The following is an 18,970-nucleotide window of genomic DNA, read 5'->3' as shown; positions in this document are numbered from 1 at the left end:
CATGTCCATTGAGTCTGTGATGCCATCCAACCATCTCATCCTCTGTTGTTACCCTCTCCTCCTGCCTTCAATCTTTCCCAGAATCAGGGCCTTTACCAATGAGTCAGTTCTTCACATCAGGTAGCCAAAGTATTGGAGTTTCAGCTTCAGCATCAGTCCTTCCAATGAATATTTAGGACTGATTTCCTTTAGGATGGACTGGTTGGATCTCCTTGCAGTCCAAGGGACTCTCAAGAGTCTTCTCCAACACCACGGTTCAACAGCATCAATTCTTCAGCACTCAGCTTTCTTTATAGTCCAACTCTCACATCCATACATGACTACTGGAAAAACCATAGCTTTGACTAGATGGACCTTTGTTGGCAAAGTAATGTCTCTGCTTTTTAATATGCTGTCTAGGTTGGTCATAACTTTCCTTCCAAGGAGTAAGCATCTTTTAATTTCATGGCTTCAGTCACCATCTGCAGTGATTTTGGAGCCCCCCAAAATAAAATCTGTCACTATTTCCATAGTCTCCCCATCTATCTGCCATGAAGTGATGGGACCTGATGCCATGATCTTAGTTTTCTGAATGTTGAGCTTTAATCCAACTTTTTCACTCTCCTCTTTCACTTTCATCAAGAGGCTCTTTAGTTCTTCTTCGCTTTCTGCCATAAGTGTGGTGCTATCTGCATATCTGAGGATGGATGTGAGAGTTGGACTGTAAAGAAAGCTGAGCGCCTAAACTGATGCTTTTGAACTGTGGTGTTGGAGAAGACTCTTGAGACTCCCTTGGACTTCAAGGTGATCCAACCAGTCAATCCTAAAGGAAATCAGTTCTGAATATTCATTGGAAGGATTGATGTTTAAGCTGGAACTCCAATACTTTGGCTACCTGATGCGAAGAACTGACTCATTGGAAAAGACCCTGATGCTGGGAAAGACTGAAGGCAGGAGGAGAGGACGACAGAAGATGAAATGGTTGGGTGGCATCACTGACTCGATGGACATGAGTTTGAGCAAGCTTCAGGAGTTGGTGAAGGACAGGGAAGCCTGGCATGCTGCAATCTATGGGGTTGCAAAGAGTCAGACATGACTGAGCGACTGAACTGAACTGAGCAAAGAAGAGAAGTAAAAGGCAAGGGAGAAAGGGAAAAATATACTCAACTGAATGCAGAGTTTCAGAGAATAGCAGGGGGAGATATGAAGGTCTTCTTAAATGAACAATGCAAAGAAGTAGAAGAAAATAATAGAATGGGAAAGACTAGAGATGTCTTCAAGAAAACTGTATCTATCAAGGGAACATTTCATGCAGGATGGGCACAATAAAGGACAGAAACAGTATGGACCTAACAGAAGCAGAAGAGATTTTAAAAAGGTGACAAGAATACACAGAACTGTACAAAAATGGTCTTAATGACTCAGATAACCACGATGGTGTGGTCATTCATGTACAGCCAGACATCCTGGAGTGTGAGGTCAAGTGGGCCTTAGGAAGCATAAAGTTAGTGGAGGTGATGGAATTCCAGCTGAGCTATTTCAAATCCTAAAAGATGATGCTATTAAAGTGACGCACTCACTATGCCAGCAAATTTGGAAAACTCAGCAGTGGCCACAGGACTGGAAATCAATTTTCATTCCAATCCCAAAGAAGGGCAATGCCAAAGAATGTTCAAACTACCATTAAGATTGCACTCATTTCACATGTTCCCAAAGTTATGTTCAAAATTCTTCAAGCTAGGCCTCAGCAATATGTGAACAGAGAAATTCCAGATGTAAAAGCTGAGTTTGGAAAAGGCAGAGGAACCAGATATCAAATTGTCAACATTCACTGGATCATGGAGAAAGCAAGGGAATTCCAGAAAAACATCTACTTCTGCTTCATTGACTCCACTAAAGCTTTTGAGTGTGTGGATCATGACAAACTGTGGAAAATTCTCAAAGAGATGGGAATACCAGACCACCTTACCTGTCTCCTGAGAAACAAACTTGTATGTGGGTCAAGAAGCAACAGTTAGAACAGAACATGGAGCAACTGACTGGTTCAAAATTGGGAAAGGAGTATGACAAGGCTGTATATCATCACCCGCTTATTTAACTTCTATGCAGAGTACATCATGCGAAATGCTGGGCTGGAAGGCTTACAAGCTGGGTTCAAGATTGCCAGGGAGAAATATCAACAACCTCAGATATGCAGATGATATCACTCTAATAGTACCACCTCATGAAGAGGAACTAGAGCCTTTTGATGAGGTGAAAGAAGAGAGTGAAAGAAGAGAGTGAAAAAGCTAGCTTCAAACTCAACATTCACAAAACTAAGATCACAGCATCTGGTCCCATCAAGTCACAGCAAATAGAAGGGGTAAAAAGTGGAAACAGTGATAGGTTTTATTTTTGTGGGCTTCAAAATCACTGTAGACAGTGACTTCAGCCATGAAATTAAAAGATGCTTGCTCCCTGGAAAGAACGTTATGACAAACCTAGACAGCATATTAAAAAGTAGAGACATCACTTTGCTGACAAAGGTTCATGTAGTCAAAGCTATGATTTTTCCAGTAGCCATGCACAGATGTGAGAGTTGGACTGTAAAGAAGGATGAATGCCTAAGAATTGATGCTGTTGAACTGTGGTGCTGGAGAAGACTCTTGAAAGTCCCTTGGACAGCAAGGAGATCAAACCAGTCAATTCTAAAGGAAATTAACCCTGAATATTCATTGGAAGGACTAATGCTGAAGCTCCAATACTTTGGCCACTTGATGCAAAGAGCAGACTCATGGAATAAGACCCTGATGCTGAAAAAACTGAAGGCAAAAGGAGGAGGAGGCAGAGGATGAGATGGTTAGATAGCATCACCAGCTCAATGGACAGTAATTTGAATAAACTCCAAGAGACAGTAGAGGACAGAGGAGCCTGGTGTGCTATAGTCCATGGGGTCACAAGAGTTGGATACAACTTAGTGATTCATCAACAACAACATCTACCCACCTACTTTTCTATCTTCAAGAATGTGTGTGTGTGTGTGTATATTCAAGAACATTTGTTCCCGAAAAGACGTACAAAAAACATTCATAACAGCATTTTTGTAATAATTCCATCCCCTTCTCCCTCTGAAACTACAGCACCCAAAAGTCCTTCAGTGGGTAAATGGAAAATAAATTGTAGTATATTCACACATAAGAACACGATACAGCCGCAGTGAGAATGAGCAAATGACAATTACACATGAAAACATAAATGAATCTCATAATAGACAAATGAAGCCAGATCCCAAAATGTATGTACTGTATGATTCCATTTACATATACTGAAAAACAGGCGAAACATACTGATGGGGACAGACATCAGGAAGAGGATTACCACTGCGGGGGTCTGATAATGCTTTACATCTTGATTCTGGTGAAGAAGAATGGATCTTTTCACCATGTAAAAACTCAGCAAAGTGTACACATATCTATATACATTTCTATGTATACTTCAAGAAAAAAATTTTAAAGCATTTGAGTGAGAATAAAATGATTTAGAAAAAAAAATCTAATAGTGTAAAAGGTTTCAGAACACACAGGTGAATGTGAGAAATTGCAAAATTGGTCCTGATGCAAGGTATTTCAGTGGTGAGAGGCCAGTTTTCAGGCCTCTGCTATAAACCCAAAGTGTATTTCTCATTTGCATTTCCCAAAATTTAACCTCCGTACAGATACAGGAGTCTACTGAAAAACAGACAAGGAACCAACAAAGGAGGAAACCCTGAAGGAAACTTTGGGGAAAGGTGACCAAAATGCATGTATCTGAAAGTTGGTATTGTATTGGGAAGGAAGAGAATTCTCATCACATTCCTCACTAGACTTTAAACAGAAATGCTCTAAAGATTTGGTGAAAGAGTGGTATGCCCTCATGGCCAAGGTCTCTAGAAAGAAACGTGGTGCTAGAAGGGTGGGCAAGGCTAGAAAACGAAATTTTGAATGAAATGAAGGAAATGGATATGAATTAACAACTATGAATGAAATAAAAATGAATATGCATAGTTCAAATAATAAAGCAATGGGTGCAGTACCTAAGGAAAGCTAGACTTCCACAGAGCTTCAGTGTGCTCAAGTGTTCAAAAGGATTTCACCAAAGATGGCAAGGAGACCATATCCCCAGAAGTAGACTTCTAGAATTAACAGAAAACCTATAGGCAAGGAGTGGAAATTTAAAAAAATACCACAAGCAACAATTTTTTTTTGGCTATTTTGGCCATGTCACATGGCTTGTAGGATCTTAGTTCCCTGACCAGGGATCAAACCCATGCTCTCAGCAGTGAAACTGTGGAGTCCTAACCACTGGACTGCCAGGGAATTCCAGCAACACATTTTAAATAGGATTTGTGTTGTTCAGAGCAAGTAGATGTACAAGGAGATAACAGGTCCTCTCTTTGCAGAAGATGCTGGATGAATTCAGTCAACACACATTTATCACTTGTCTTCCATGAGGCTGGCACATAATAGGTGTGCCTCAAACAGTGGCTGTATATACTGAACACAAAGATTAATGATGGTCCCTTGTCCGTGGCCCTCTGTTAGTGGTGGTGCAGACCTGTGAGCAGGTGCGTGATGAGGGCTATGACCGTGGCACCCCGCACAACTGAGGAGAAAAGAGACAAGGGAGGGCGTCAGAGGAAGCTTGCTGAGTGGAAGAACTGCCTGATAGCAACTGGGAAGAGAGTGTAGAGGATCAGACCATGCCTAAGTTTGGCACCTACGTCTGGCCAGCCCTCTCTCAGAGGGAGACTCCTGGGGACTATCTTTATCCCCACTGCACTTGAGAAAACTGAGGCTTGGAATGGAAGGTGGTGATGTGCCTCAGGTCACACAGCTGGGCAGCAGCAGAACAAGGGCTCATCCGACAGAACACGTTACCATCTTGTTCTTTGGCTGGGGGCAGAAAGCTGCCGAAATGCCCTTCAAGGTTTCTCAAAGACTCTGATTCTGGGTGACGAGTCCCCGTCTTCTGGGAAATGCGTTGGTCTGGGTTATACTGCCTCCTGAACACAAGAGAGGAATGCTTTGGCTTTGGTTCCAGTGCTCTGACGTCTACCTCTCCTTGAATACAAAGCCCAAGTCTGAGTGCCTCGTGACCCTGGCAGAATCGGAGGCAGCCCCCGCTGGTACGTTCACGTTCTGCACACAGCTGTGCCATTTCTGCCTTGAACCCGCTGAGCCTTTGTGGCATCTACTCTTTTTTTTTTTTTTTTTAATTCATTTGGGGCCAATAATATGCTTTGTTGAGAACCAGGCTTTGTAAAATGAAGAAATTAGCTGCAATAACATTGTGTGGTCTATATTAATGAGTTGTAACTCGATATCAAGTTCATTATCAAAACAAACCCTTCATTTGCCTGAAGGCTTATGGCTCTGTGTCTGGCTGAAAAAGCAAGCCTCCCTTTGTGAAGGCAGGAAAAACAAACCTTCAGAAAGTGGCCATTTGTGCTGAAAATGCCCCCGACACACCCTTCACGGAAACTGCATGAATTGTGGTCCTGTCATTTACGGCTGGAGACACCCTTGTGCTCTTTTGCTTTGGGCTTAAAACATTACCTGGACTGCTCCGCTCTGCTATCAATCTTACCTAACGATCTATTTACCTAAAGTACACAATCACAGACCAGCCTCCCATTACAGTCTAGGGCAGATGAAAGAACATTAATGAAACCAAGAGCCTGCAGGACTGGATGGCTTGGCAGTTGGTCTGAACCGCTCCCTGCCCTCGGTGTCCAAGTGGCCAGGCTGTCCTGGGTTTTTTTTTTTTTTTTTCCTTTTTCTCTTTTTCAACAGATGAAATTGCTATAATAATTAAAGGAGCTAAAAGGAAGCACAGGAGGAGCTAGCAAATACTGTTAAGTTTCAGGATGCAAAGGGGAGAGGGGTGGGGAGAGAGAGCAGAGAAGAAGCGGGGAGGAGGGTGGAGGGAGGACGAAGCGAGAGACGACAGACCCTTTACACACAGCCTCCAAATCTGTGGTGAAGCAAAAACTGCTCTCTGTGGACTGTGACATTTTTTGATTCTCCCTGAATCAGGGCTGCGTGCTTAGAGGGCGTCTGACTTCTGACCAACCTCCTCACCCACTTCATTAAGGGCCCTACCACGGGCTAAATTCAGGTCCTTTAGGTGCCAGAAGGGGCTCTCTTCCTTCACAGGCAGGCGAGGTCTAGTTTCAAGTCAATTTGCAGTAGGACCAGGTTCTAACAATAAAAAGGAAGAAAAGGGGCCCCTTTGTTTTGCGAGGAACTGAGAGATGGCTGCATTTGAAGTGACTTATGTGGACATCGTGACATCCCCCCGCCCGCCCCGCCCCAGGATGCTCCCATAATGTCTGATGAGCTCAGAAGGGCTTCTGCAATGGGGAGGGTGCGGGCTGGGGGAGCACAGTTCGGACCTAAATTTGGGGGCTTGAAAGTGAAGCCAAGTCTCCATCTCAGCAAATAAAAGAGTAGCAGCTCTGGGCCCCATGCAGAGAGGGGAAAACAAAATGGGACTTTGGAGCCAGACTGGTCTGGTTTTGAGCCTCAGTTTTGTCAGCTATAAAATGAAGGGGACAACACCTTCATCATGGGGTTGTCATAAAGTCTCAAGTAAGACAAATTTACAAATATAAATCACCTGGTACATTCTGAATCCTCAGTAAATGGTAGGATAACAAGTAAAATAGGTTGCAGGACAGTACAAAGCGTCCTTGTATGGATCCAAGATGCCAGACACCAGACTCCAAAAGAAGGTCAGAAAGACCACCTGGAAGGCATTTTCGAGGTAGCGGTAGGAGCACATAGGACTCTCCATTTGTATCCCCACGCTGAGAATATAAAAACAGAGAGTGGAAAGGGAAAGAGACTTGTGCAGTGACTTGACAGCAGCTGCTGGGATGCTTTGAATCGTGAACCCAAAGGGAGGAGGCAGCTGCATCCTTCAGCTCAAATCAAATGAGAGACCAGATGCTGTGATTATCAAGAGCATAAAATGTGACCCCTGCAGGTGGGGGCTGGCGAGCTGGTCTCTGATAACCTCGGGGAAAACCCAGAGGACAGAAGCAGGCTGGGTCGTGCTTCTGGGGCAGGGCGGCAAGATGGAGGGTAGCTCTCTTAGCCTCTGTTTCCTCACCTGCAAAGTGTGGTAAATATTGCCTACCTCTCAGTGTTGTAGAGTGAATGGAATTGGTCAGTTCATCAGAGAGGAGAAGCAGATAGCCTACGGTCACAGTGCAGGTGAGCAACAGTGCAAGCAGGACTGGAAAGACCCTGGAATGATCTGTGGCCCAGGTGCTAAGTCAATCAACCCTGACAAGGGTTTGTCTGGCCAGACTAGGAAGCTCAAGAATTAATCCTTTTACTGAGACAATTTAAATCCCAAGCCCTGGAGCTGCACAAAAAAGGGAACAGGCAGGGTTATTTGTTGGTTTGAGGCAGGGAGGGAAAAGGTGAGAAGACTGGTCAGGGTTAAAGAATCATCAGGCTGCCCATGCCAGCTCCCCTGGACCCGTGGAATGCTCCTCCACATCCACCATGTTAATTTCCTACCAGAATGCCAGATTCATGTTCTCAGATTCCCTGGTATCCGTCTGCTTCCTGAGTTTTGAGAGAACTTTTTAAGAAGGTCTAAAAATACCAGAGAAGCAGTCTGATTAGTAGAGGATGGGATCAGCCAATAAGCAAGAGCAACACAGGGGACAACCATGTGCTAACTGCCGCTTGGGCATTTGCTTCAAGGGCCCTTGGAAACAATACATTTCAGTCATGTTACCCTTTTGGCTGCCATTTCCTGAATGTATAAAAAATGATCGGCACGAGAGTCATCATCTCTGGAAATGTCAGTATTTAAATGTTTTAATGCTTGATATTTTGGGGAGCCAATGGCTTCAACCCCTAAGTGGAAACATGAAGAGAGAGCATTCAGTGAGCACCTATTATCTGCCAGGGGCTTTCCTTAGTATTATCTCATTGATCCTCCCAACAACCCTCCAAACCCAGAGTTGTTATTATTTCTGTATGTGAGACAAAGTTACTGAGACACGGAGAGCAACTTGCCCCCAGTCATACACATAGCAAATGTTAGAATGTCATCTCTCTTTATGGGGCACCCAGTATGTGCTGGGGATGTACTGGTGCGTAAAACACATACAGCCTTTTTCTAAGTGAAATTTACAGTTACCCTGGGGGATGTGATGCCTCGCTTGCCATGCAGAGCTATCCTTGGTCCTGAGAATACAGACTATTCTCATACTGAACTTAAATCCTGCACTAGGCACTGTGCTAGGCTCTGGGCATAGACTTGTGAGCAAGGCAGGGTCCTTTCCCTTCAATGAGCTCGAAATCTACTGGTGGGACCAGACAAATTAACAGGCAATTATGATGTGGGGTTATTTTTTCCTTTTGGTAGAAAATAAATAATTCAGCAGGTCAGAGCTTGGATTTAGACTAAATCCATTTAACTAGATATTTATCCAAATTATTCAAATCAATTAAACTGTTTACAATGATCAACATCTCAGCCACACACACCCCAGAACCTCATTCCTCATTAGCTGGGCCTGTCTTCCTTGCCGTTTTATCTAGCAGGTCTTGACAGTGTACTGACCCAGCATCAAAATATGCCTTTCTTGGAAATGCGACTCTAATTAGAAATGGCTGATAAACCTTCATTGAAATGAGCATTCTTTAGAAAGATGCATCTAAGCCACAAACAGGAGTTCCCCCCACCCTTGCTCCTCCTTGTCCCCAGCTGTGCTTCTCTTCCAGAAAAGCTCACTGGCATATTTTAGCAAGAGCTCAAGAAAATGCAAATATCCTTGTCTGTGGTCACGGCGCACAGTCACATTCTTGTTTACATCACCTACAGCTAAAATTGGCACTTTCCTTTTTCTGCTGGAGACTTCCTGAATATACTCTTTAAAAATTCGACTGACAGATGCTCCTTTTAGAGAGATACTCGTCTACTGCTCCTTCTTACTGCAGGCAGCCAGGCTGATCTTAAGAGCATAGAATTTCTCTAGTTAGTTGGTCCTGGATTCAAATCCTATCACCTACGTGTCTGGGTATCTCTGGGCAAGTCACAAAATCTCTCCAAGCCTCAGTTTTCTTATCTCTACAAACAGGGGTAATGATAGCATTTGCCCCACGGGACTGAAGAGCTAACTTAAATAAAATATGCAGAACACAGTAGTGGCATAATAGATGCTCAATAAGTGGCAGCCATTATTTGCTCTCTGGAGTCACACAGCAAGGAGGATACCCCCAGACTGTGAGGTTGGGGTTCTTGGTTCTGCATATGAATATGAAGAAACTACAGAGGTGAAGTGATTTGCCCAAGGTCATACAGCTATGTAGCAAGAGAGCTCATACTCCAAACTGATCTCCTAATTCCCAGCAAGGGCCACATCCATTCCACTGCTGTTTGGAACCCTGGAAACATCTTGCCGTGGAAAACTACAGTTTCTTGTGGGGAGGAGGGGAAGGGGAGAAAGTTCTACAAGGAGGAAGAAGATGGAAGGTACAGCACCTTTGAAACCCAGTGTGACTTCCAAGTAGACCAAGTAATGAAAGATGGAGCTGGAAAAGCCAGCGGGGACTAGATCATGCACAGCCTTTTAAACCTTATTAAAGATAATCATCTTCATTTTGACGGCCATTAATTGTTCTAACCAGGGAAATGACAATATCACACTTGTAATGAAAGAGAATGGGTTGGAAGAAGGTCAGATTGAAGGTAAAGGGGGCAGTTGGGAGGCTGGTGGAATAGTCCAGGCTAGAGATGGAGATGAAGGCATCCTGGATCAGGTAGTGACCTTGGGGAAGGAGGCAGTGTCCACAGAGTGCCTGCTCTGAGGCAGCTGATTGAACATGAGAGATGACAAAGAGAGAGAAAGCAAAGATGAAGCTCGGGTTTCTGCCTGAACACCTGGGTACACAACGGCATCATTTATTAAAATGGGGAACGTTTCACCATTCAGCCAGGGAAAGGTACTCAGGACTTGGGTGGTCCTGCACTGCCGTGGTTCTCAACCCAAGATGACTCTGGTCCCAGAGGACATTTGCTAATATCAACGCATTTGTGGTTGTCACAATTGGCATCTAGTGGCTAGAGACCAGGGGTGCTGCTCAACATCCTACAACGCACAGGGCAGCCCATCAGCCCCAAATGGCAACAGAGTCAAGGTTGAGAAACCCTGTTCTGCTGAAATTCATAGACTTAAAGGAAGTAAAACATTAGAACTTTTCAGTTATTGAAAGATTTAATGGGAACTCATGGAGCTAAATCCTCCCTAATTTGAAAACCCCCCAGGATAGAAACTTGGGTAACTTCGTGTGTGGAAGAGAAGAGCATGGAAAGACTTACCTGCTGGAGCTCTGTGGAACAGCCTTTTGTCCAACAGGGCATCAAGAAAGAACCTGTTCCTTGGGGGAGAACAGCAACAAACTCCACCTCACCCTGATGCATTAGAAAATAAGAAAATCCAGCCACGATTCGGTGTCTTGTATCACCCCAAGTCCACATCCAGCCAACAGCAGGTCAGATGGCTTCACTGCACCTTTCTTCCCATGATAGAACTTGCTTTTATCTCCAACTCTAATATATTTTTCACCTTTCTTTTTGACTTATTTGCCATTTTGATTCATGGTTATTTATGCATTTTCTCTCCAACAGAATTGTGGATTTCTTGAGAGAAGCCCCCAAGTCTGATTCATATTAATGCATCCAAAACACCTGTCCTATGCATTTAATTGACATCTCAGAGGGTCATACTGACCCTGCACCTGGCTACTCTGCTGCTAATTCGCGTCAGTCGTGTCCGACTCTGTGCGACCCCATAGACGGCAGCCCACCAGGCTCCGCTGTCCCTGGGAGTCTCCAGGCAAGAACACTGGAGTGGGTTGCCATTTCCTTCTCCAATGCATGAAAGTGAAAAGTGAAAGTGAAGTCGCTCAGTCGTGTCCGACTCTTAGCGACCCCATGGACTGCAGCCCACCAGGCTCCTCTGTCCATGGGATTTCCCAGGCAAGAGTACTGGAGTGGGGTGCCACTGCCTTCTCCGCTGTACCAGGCTACAATGGGGCATTACTTTCCATTCTTTCTGCCACTGAGCTGCAGCCAGCCATGGACCCCTTGAAGCCCCTGACAACACTGAACCCATTCCAGAAATCATGCCAAGTGTATAATCTTCCCACTTAGTGAAATCCAGAAATCCCAAAGCGCTTCCACACTTGCAGGCAGAGGCAGATCTCCAAACAGAGTTAACTTTTGAGTTATTAAATACAACTTCCGACTGCATAAATTCCAACTTAGACAGAAATACATCAGATCAAAATTGAGCCTGCAAGAAATTTTTTCAGCAGAGTTTGAAAACAGGAATTCAGAAGGGAAAATGCCACCATCTCATGATAGAAGGTATCCCATTACTGGTGATTATGATTTTGAATTTAACTGTCAGAAAGATCTCTGAGAAAAATATGTTGATTTGTTCAGTCCAAGAAAGGTTTAATTGGCTTCTGTCAGATTTTATGTAAGTGCTACTTGCCACTGAACCCCACGTGGATTCTGCAGCTTTTGAACTGAACAGATGACGGCTGAGTCTTCAGAGGCTGCAGGAATGCTGACAAGGGGTCAAGGACGGGTCTCTTTCTATGGTTGTGCAAAGGCTTGTCCAGAGATTGATTCTTTAAGCGCCTCCCCCCCACCCACTCTCCAAATGATGAAAACAGAAGGGAGTCAAAGGAATAAAGACAGTCCACTATCTTGGATCTCTTTTCATCTGACTCCCTGTATTTTTCAGTTTCTGGAAGGTGGTTCCATGTGATTGTCTTTTTCACTTCTAGGTATCCTCAACACCTAGAATTACACTTAGCACACATCTGGAGCTCAGTAAATACTAGTGAATGAATGTTTCGCTTGGTGACTTCCCCCTTATCCTGACCCCCTCAGCCCTTCAGTGGATTCTGCGCTGTTTTTTAAAGTACCACTCTGGACAAAGGCCCTTGACATCCCTAAACAGTTGTGGTACAGGCTAAGAGCTGTCTCTCTCTCTTTTTTTCAGGTTACTGTATTGCTTGGGACCCCCAATATCTGAGTTTTTGTGAAGTCATTTGTGCTAGTTATTGCTGATCAGTCAACCTGACCCCCATCTCCAATACTTTCACCTCTCTCTTGCTCCTGCTTTTCCACACTCAGGATAGACACACACTTTCCCAGCCATTCTTTTTTTTTTTTTTTCCACCCTCAGCCATTCTTGCAATTAATAAAAGACAGGTGGCAGTACCCTAGCAGATGAGACATAAGAGGAAACACGCTGGGAATTTTCCTGGAAAGTCTTTGTTTGCCTCATTAGAAAGACAAAAATAGTTCTTACCCTCCATTTTATTCTCTTTCTACTGGAATATGAATGTAATGGGTGGAGATGAGGTAGCCATTCTATGACCATGAAGGAAAAGGACCTGCAAGTCTTAACATTAATAAGTTCCTCCTTGAACCAATGCCAGTGGGCATATACCTCCAGACTTCTCACATAAGAAAAATAAATTCACATTTGTTTAGGTCACTGCTTTTGAGTTTTTTCTCTTACTTGCAGCCAAGAATGATCCTAATTGATACATAAGGTTTTCTTTTTTTTTAAACCGTTTCTGTCTCTCCATAGGATTCAAACATGAGTAATGAGACTGGGCTGAAAGTTAAAACCAAGGGATTTAAATCACACTTAAGGGCACTGGCACTCCCTTTCCTACAACTAGGATTTTTTAACTGGGTCATGCATTTCTGCCATCAGGATGAACTCTCTCCTGCAAGGCATCTCATCCTTCACAAAATTATGCTGATGTTGTTGCTGTTCAGTCACTAAGTTGCGTCCAACTCTTTGTGACCCCATGGACTGCAGCATATCAGGCTTCCCCATCCTCCGCTATCTCCCAGAGCTTGCTCAAGTTCATGTCCATTGAGTCGGTGATGCTATCTAACCATTTCACCCTCTGCTGCCCTCTTCTCTCCTTGCCTTCAATCCTTCCCAGCATCGGGGTCTTTTCCAATGAGTTGGCTCCTCACATCAGATGGCCAAAAGTGTTGAAGCTTTAGCATTAGTCCTTTCAATGAATATTCAGAGCTGATTTCCTTTAGGACTGGCTTGATGTCCATAAAAATATACTCTCACACAAGTTCTTAAAAATATCCCTAGGCCTGCTTCTTCCCTTCTACCCTTAAACTGGGACTTGGCATCACTAATGATGGATCCCAGTCTGCGACTTTACAGTTAATGCTCAGCTTCCTTCAGGCTTCACATCTGGTCTATCTTCAAAACAGTGATGGAGGCACACGTGTCCAGTCAGAGAAGACAAAGGAGCATGAGTCATAATAACAACTGTCATCACCTACTAAGGAGTTCACTGTGTACTGAGTGCCATGCTCAGTATTTCAGACGCATTATTTTATTTAATCCTTTCAAAAGATCTACATGGTAGACCCTATTATTATTCAGGCCATTTCACAGAACCTCACATTAGGGTCAAAGAGTGCATTCGAGACCACCTTGTCTGATTTCAAAGGCAGAGAACTTACCCTGTCACTAAGCTTGCATCATATCAATTAGACTCTGATGGGTTTCTTCTACTGCTCCTCTCCCATCCCCACCCTCACCTCTCCATGCTCAGCAGCTGCTTCTTCACAGATGAGACAAAGAACTCACTTCATTTTGTCCAGCATAAAGAAAGTGCCTATCGTTCTTCCCATGTCAGAAGGTAATGAACACATGCCTTCCTGGCACCCTGATTTATCACGGAGGGAGCCGACTGTCACGTGGGTCTGCGATTAGACACAGCCATATTTGCTGAGGCAAACATCACCAGTCCAGAGCTTCAGGGCAGAAAGAAAACAAAACAAAGCAACAACTCGAATTCTGCAACTGTCTCCATGCAGTAACAATGGAGCCAGAAGAATCCCTTGGGGAGAAAAAAGGACTCGTTGCTATCTTCCTGGCCTAAAAGTCATGAGTGGTGATAAAAATGAAGGTGCAGCTGGCTGGGATTTTTTAGAACTGAATCTCAAGTGGTCTTCAGATCTCTCATTTATTTTATTTTTCAGGGTAATCACTGATTCAGGGCAGGGGGCGTAGTCTCCGTGATTAGAGACTAGAGAAATTACCCAGTGCTGAGCCCACTTCGAACAAAGACCAGTGACTCACCACGTTACCACTTCAGGCCACAATTTCTCTTAACTGAACAAAGAGGAAAATCGCTTCATGTTTGCAGTGGAAATGTATTATGTTGGAGTCAAGGTTTCTCTTGTTGGAGGAAACCCGTGCTTGTTTGATTCCAGATAGCCCAACTGGATGGTGGGCTGAACTTCTGAGAGCTGCCCTGGGCAACTCCATTCTCACCATTGGGGTGGATGGTAGTGGGTGTGGGACGGTGATGCTCAGGCCAAGGTCTCCTTAGATGGGACTGTATATAGCTTGCCTCCATCTCCCTGAATCTGCCAACTTACCTCTCAGCAGAGAACTAGACCCTGGGGCTCTTCAAGCCTCAGTCTATTCAGGTGCAAAGTGGGGGTGGGGGTGGGGGGGTTGTAATAACTACATCTCTATCACAGAGTCAATTAAAAGATTAAGCAACAGTGTCATAATGGCTAACATTTCCTAGTATTTACTCTGCGCCAGACCCTGTTTTAAGAGCTTTACCCATATTAATTCATCTAATCCCCACAAAACCCTATGAGACTGGAACATTTTTAGCTGGATTTCCTCTATTCTAAGATGTGCATTTTCTTTCCTCATTTCAGCATCTCTGAAACTGGGGTACTTCTTATAATTGAAAGTAGGGCATAATTTAGTCAGTAGTTTTGTTTCTTGTTGGCACACGCAGAAAATGGTGATGCCTCTTGAAATGGAAGATGCCTTAGATCAAATACAAGGTGCCCACTTCACAGAGGAGGAAACTGAGGCACAGAGAGGCACTGATTTGTTCAAGGACCCACAACATAATTGAGTGTCAGAGTTGGGGTCCGAACCCATATTGTTTGCTGAAGAATCTGCTCTTTTAATCACAAAGCTAGGATTCACTGAAGCACCCAGTCTAACTCCTGCCTGTTTCAGTGTCTGCCCAAACTAAGGATGCTTCTTGTCCCTCTGCCACCCAGAGACAGAACTTCTATAAAGGATTCCATGCCTTTATATAGTTTTTGCCAAATGCCATCCCTACATTTCCATTCTAGAACATGGAGAAGGTGTCTGAAGTGCCCTCCTCTGTTTCAGTCTCTTCCAAAGAAGAAAATGTGGACCCATGGTAATCTACATATGCTCTGCTCCCTCCCTCCGCCATGGCTAATCCCATTAAACTTCTCTTTTGCTTCCTTGAGAAACAAAAGGACAAGGGACAAGGAACTTCTTAAACAGATTAGGGCGTCTGATTTAGGGCAGGCTAGACGGTTTCCTCAATAAGACATTCAAGCAGAGGATTTGCACACATTATTTACACTCCCTCCCTCCGCCGAAAAATCTACATGAAGATGCTGTGCAGAGAAAGGTTCCATTGTAACACTGGTTATGATAAAGCAACTTTCAACCCCATGAGAAGAAAAACAGCCAGAGGGCTTCAGGACACTTTTGGGAGTTGCCGCCAGGTGTCACCCATTACACCAGCACAGGGCAGGAAGTGGCATTCCCATTAAGCCCAGCTGATCTCACCTTCCTCCCCTGAGAAGCCAGATTCTTCCTCAAATCACGCCTCACTGGACACCTGGCTGCCTGGCATTTGTTGTGGTTTAGTGGTCTAGTCACTAGGTCGTGTCTGACTCTTTGCCGCCCCATGGACTGTAGCCTGCCATGCTCCTCTGTCCATGGGATTTTCCAGGCAAGAATACTGGAATGGGTTGCCATTTCCTTCTCTAGGGGATTCTCCTTACGCAGGGATTGAACCTGTGTCTCCTATATTGGCAGGGTGATTCTTTACCACTGAGCCACCAGGGAAGCAATCAATGCTTTACAGTAGCTCTAAAAAGTTGAAATTTCTAAAGGCATGATATTTCAAATGTCAGCCAGGGACACCCTAGGGTCTTCATTATTTCCTAGGCAGTGGGGTGTGGGCAGCAGGATTTCCGTGGTTTTGTGCCTGAGGTCTTGTTTATCCAACAGATGCCTGGAAGCCTGCTTCCCTGCTCTTGACCTTCCAGAGTCCTATCTACGCTCCTCTCAAGACAGAGACGGTCTTTTCAACCTCTGGGTCCTCCTCTACTTTCCCCAATGTCTCTAACCCAAGATGGAAAACCTGGTTACATGACCTCTCTCTCTCTTTTCTCTCTCTCACACACACACGAGCCTGAATTACCTGTCCCCTGCATTCCCACTACACCCAATGATACATCCCTCCCATGCCATTTATCACATTGCATCACAGTGAACTGTTTATCTCTTTTACTTCCTGCCCCAACATACACACTACAGATTGTGAATATTTTTTAGGCAAGTTTTAAATTTTACAAGAGCAGGTATTTAGCACACAAGAGAAATTCAACATGTTCACTAAATGAATGAAACAACCATGTAACAAAAATCTAGGAAGTGCTAACGACCTAAGATGCTGTTCTTCAACTTTGGACATATCAGAGCATGCTCACAGCAATCCCAAGAGGAGGTCCTATGATATCCCCATCTTACAGACAAGCAACACTGGAGCAGAGAAGTTCTGTAACTTGCTCAAGGTCACAGGGCTGCAAAGAGGCAGATCCAGGGTTCAAGCCAGGCTATTTGGGTCCACTGGCCATGTGCTCACACTCACTACTGATTCTTGAAATATCTACTTCCTTCCCTTCTCTCATTGCTATGCTGGGAAGTTCATTCCCAGAGGGGGTTGCTCTGCATAAAACCCATTTCCGTGTAGCATTCTGAAACCAGAGGAGACACTGGTAAAGACTGCATATTTCAGAGGGAACTCAGTAAGAGGGCTGAACAGTGAAGGCTGCACAGAGCTGTGTCAATCCTTGGAAAGTAGGAGCTCAGGAACGCTTTGGATCACTACATAAGCACAGGTGAGTTTTAAACTCTCTTCTGTGCCTTGACTTTTTTCAAAGCCCTCCTTCCTGGGACAGGACCTTGAGCCACAAGATATACCAGTGCGGGTGGCCCACAGAAGGCCAGTAATAGGCTCTGCTCCCCTCCCACTGTTCACCTACCTTGGCCAACGTAGGGGTAAACATGGGGGTTTGCAGATACAATAACAAAGACACGTTTAACACAGACAGACATAACTGGCCCGCCCAGTTCTGATCATCAAAAACCAGAAACAATTTGATGCCCAGCACTAAACACATACTCATTTTTGATTTGTCTTTCAAACCAACAACAGTATTTCTTGTCCCATACATTCATGATCAAAAGTGTCAGCATCACCCTAAACAATTTCCATATCTTACTGAGTCCTCACACTGTTTCTGCCTACTTGATGTTCCTGTTCACATTTCATAGACAGAAGCAAATAAAGCCTCAGAGATGCTAAGCAACTCATCTCAATAGCTGGTGAGACGCCAAGTCAGGCTTCAAACCCCAAAGACTCTGTAGCCTCTCTACGGAGAGAGAGGATGTGCACGTACCCCAAGCACTGCGGATCTCTGAAAATAATTTCTGCGATGGCAAACCTACAATTCATCTTAATTTTTTCCTGATGTTCTACAGTGTCACTGCCGATTTATTCCATCATTTTGGAATTACTAGCTAATACGATGGCCCAGCTCCCCGTTCTGGCTGGCATTTTCATTCTTCACGAGTAACCAACCACTGATAGCAATAGGGATGTGTCACAATTTAATTACACCCTGACTCTTCTTTCTCCTGATGTCCCTGATTGGTCTGGAGGCTAATTTCTATTTTTCGTCTTGAAAACACGACTGCTTTCACAAAGAGACAAGAGACTCACCTGTGTTAGGAGAGCTGAGGCAAAAAAGGGAAAGAGGGCCCCAGAGGCAGGGGCACTCTGCATCTTCTTGGTGATTTTGGTCATCTTGGAAATCCTTCAGGCTAAACTGTGTCCAGCAGGGAAGGTTTTGTTTTGTTTTCTCCCCCAGAATCTTCTACATCAGCAGTCACTGGTGTCAAGGGCTTTCCAGCAATTTCTCCCTGACTCACAGGTCCTAATGAGACTCCAGACAGGTTTCTGACTGGGGAGGAATTAACTGGAAAAGTAAGTCTTGTTGGGTTTCCTACCAACAAGATAAGGAAGCCGCCGCGGGGTGAAATCAGGCAAGCCCCGGACTTACTTTTTAGAAAGTCACAAACTTTTATGTTTTTCCACGTTTGGGACGGGGACAGCTTTGTCTTCTAGAAACAAAAATAAAATATGAAACTAAAAAAATAAAACTCCGCTGAAAAAGTCTGAGGGGGGCCCATGGAGGGGCCCCCGGAAATCCATCCTAGGATTGCAGCGCCCAGCCGAGAGGGAGGGAAAGCCACCGCCGCTAACCGGCAGTCCCGGGCCCACGCGGTCGCCTGGCAACGGCGCGCCCAGAGGAGGGCTTCCTATTGGTTGGGATCAATAGGAGCAGGGTCGCGAACTCTCCCGGGCCGCTGGGCCCCTGGCTGGAAGCTGGCGGCTAGCCAGGGAGCCACGTTCTCCAAACTTTGGTTTTTCCTTTCAGGCCTGAAGACCTTGACCCTTTCTCTTCATCTAACTACAAGCGTCTCTTTCCTTCCAAACTCTGCCCTGTCCTGCCATAATTCTCTAGTGCCTTGGGTTGGGTAGATCCATGTGGGCCTTGAACCCGTCAATTATTTTACTGTGAGATTTCTCTGTTTTATTCACCCAACAACCATTCCTACTCATCCTTCAAATCCCTCACAGACACAACACATATTCACACATAAATGTATACGTGTATATGTTATGTGTGCATGACATTCAGTTCAGTTCAGTTGCTCGGTCATGTCTGACTCTTTGCGACCCCAGACCTCCCTGTCCATCACCAACTCCCAGAGCTTGCTCACACTCACAGTCCATTG

The 18,970-nt window shown here is 44.7% G+C and overlaps 1 protein-coding gene across 5 annotated transcripts in view; it reads right to left on the bottom strand.

Moving 5' to 3' along the window:
* The window catches only part of CCDC60 (coiled-coil domain containing 60), a 173,394-nt gene extending 154,949 nt beyond the window's left edge, over window positions 1-18,445 (bottom strand). For 3 of the 5 annotated variants that reach the window (XR_003515216.1, XR_003515217.1, XM_027566740.1), the window contains exon 1: window positions 17,892-18,444. Coding sequence is in view for 3 of the 5 variants with exons in the window: in XM_027566740.1 (XP_027422541.1) it covers window positions 17,892-17,975 (84 nt within the window). In the remaining 2 variants the exon portion in view is untranslated. Of the gene's footprint in view, window positions 1-17,891 lie in introns of all 5 variants that reach the window. The other 2 variants (XM_027566743.1, XM_027566742.1) reach the window with 1 other exon arrangement.
* Window positions 18,446-18,970: the final 525 nt, after the last annotated feature.

This window comes from Bos indicus x Bos taurus, chromosome 17, assembly GCF_003369695.1.
Source record: "Bos indicus x Bos taurus breed Angus x Brahman F1 hybrid chromosome 17, Bos_hybrid_MaternalHap_v2.0, whole genome shotgun sequence".
NCBI classification, from domain to species: Eukaryota; Metazoa; Chordata; class Mammalia; order Artiodactyla; family Bovidae; genus Bos; species Bos indicus x Bos taurus.
Note: the sequence above shows the minus strand (reverse complement) of the source record. Positions and strands in the feature narration are given on the sequence as shown.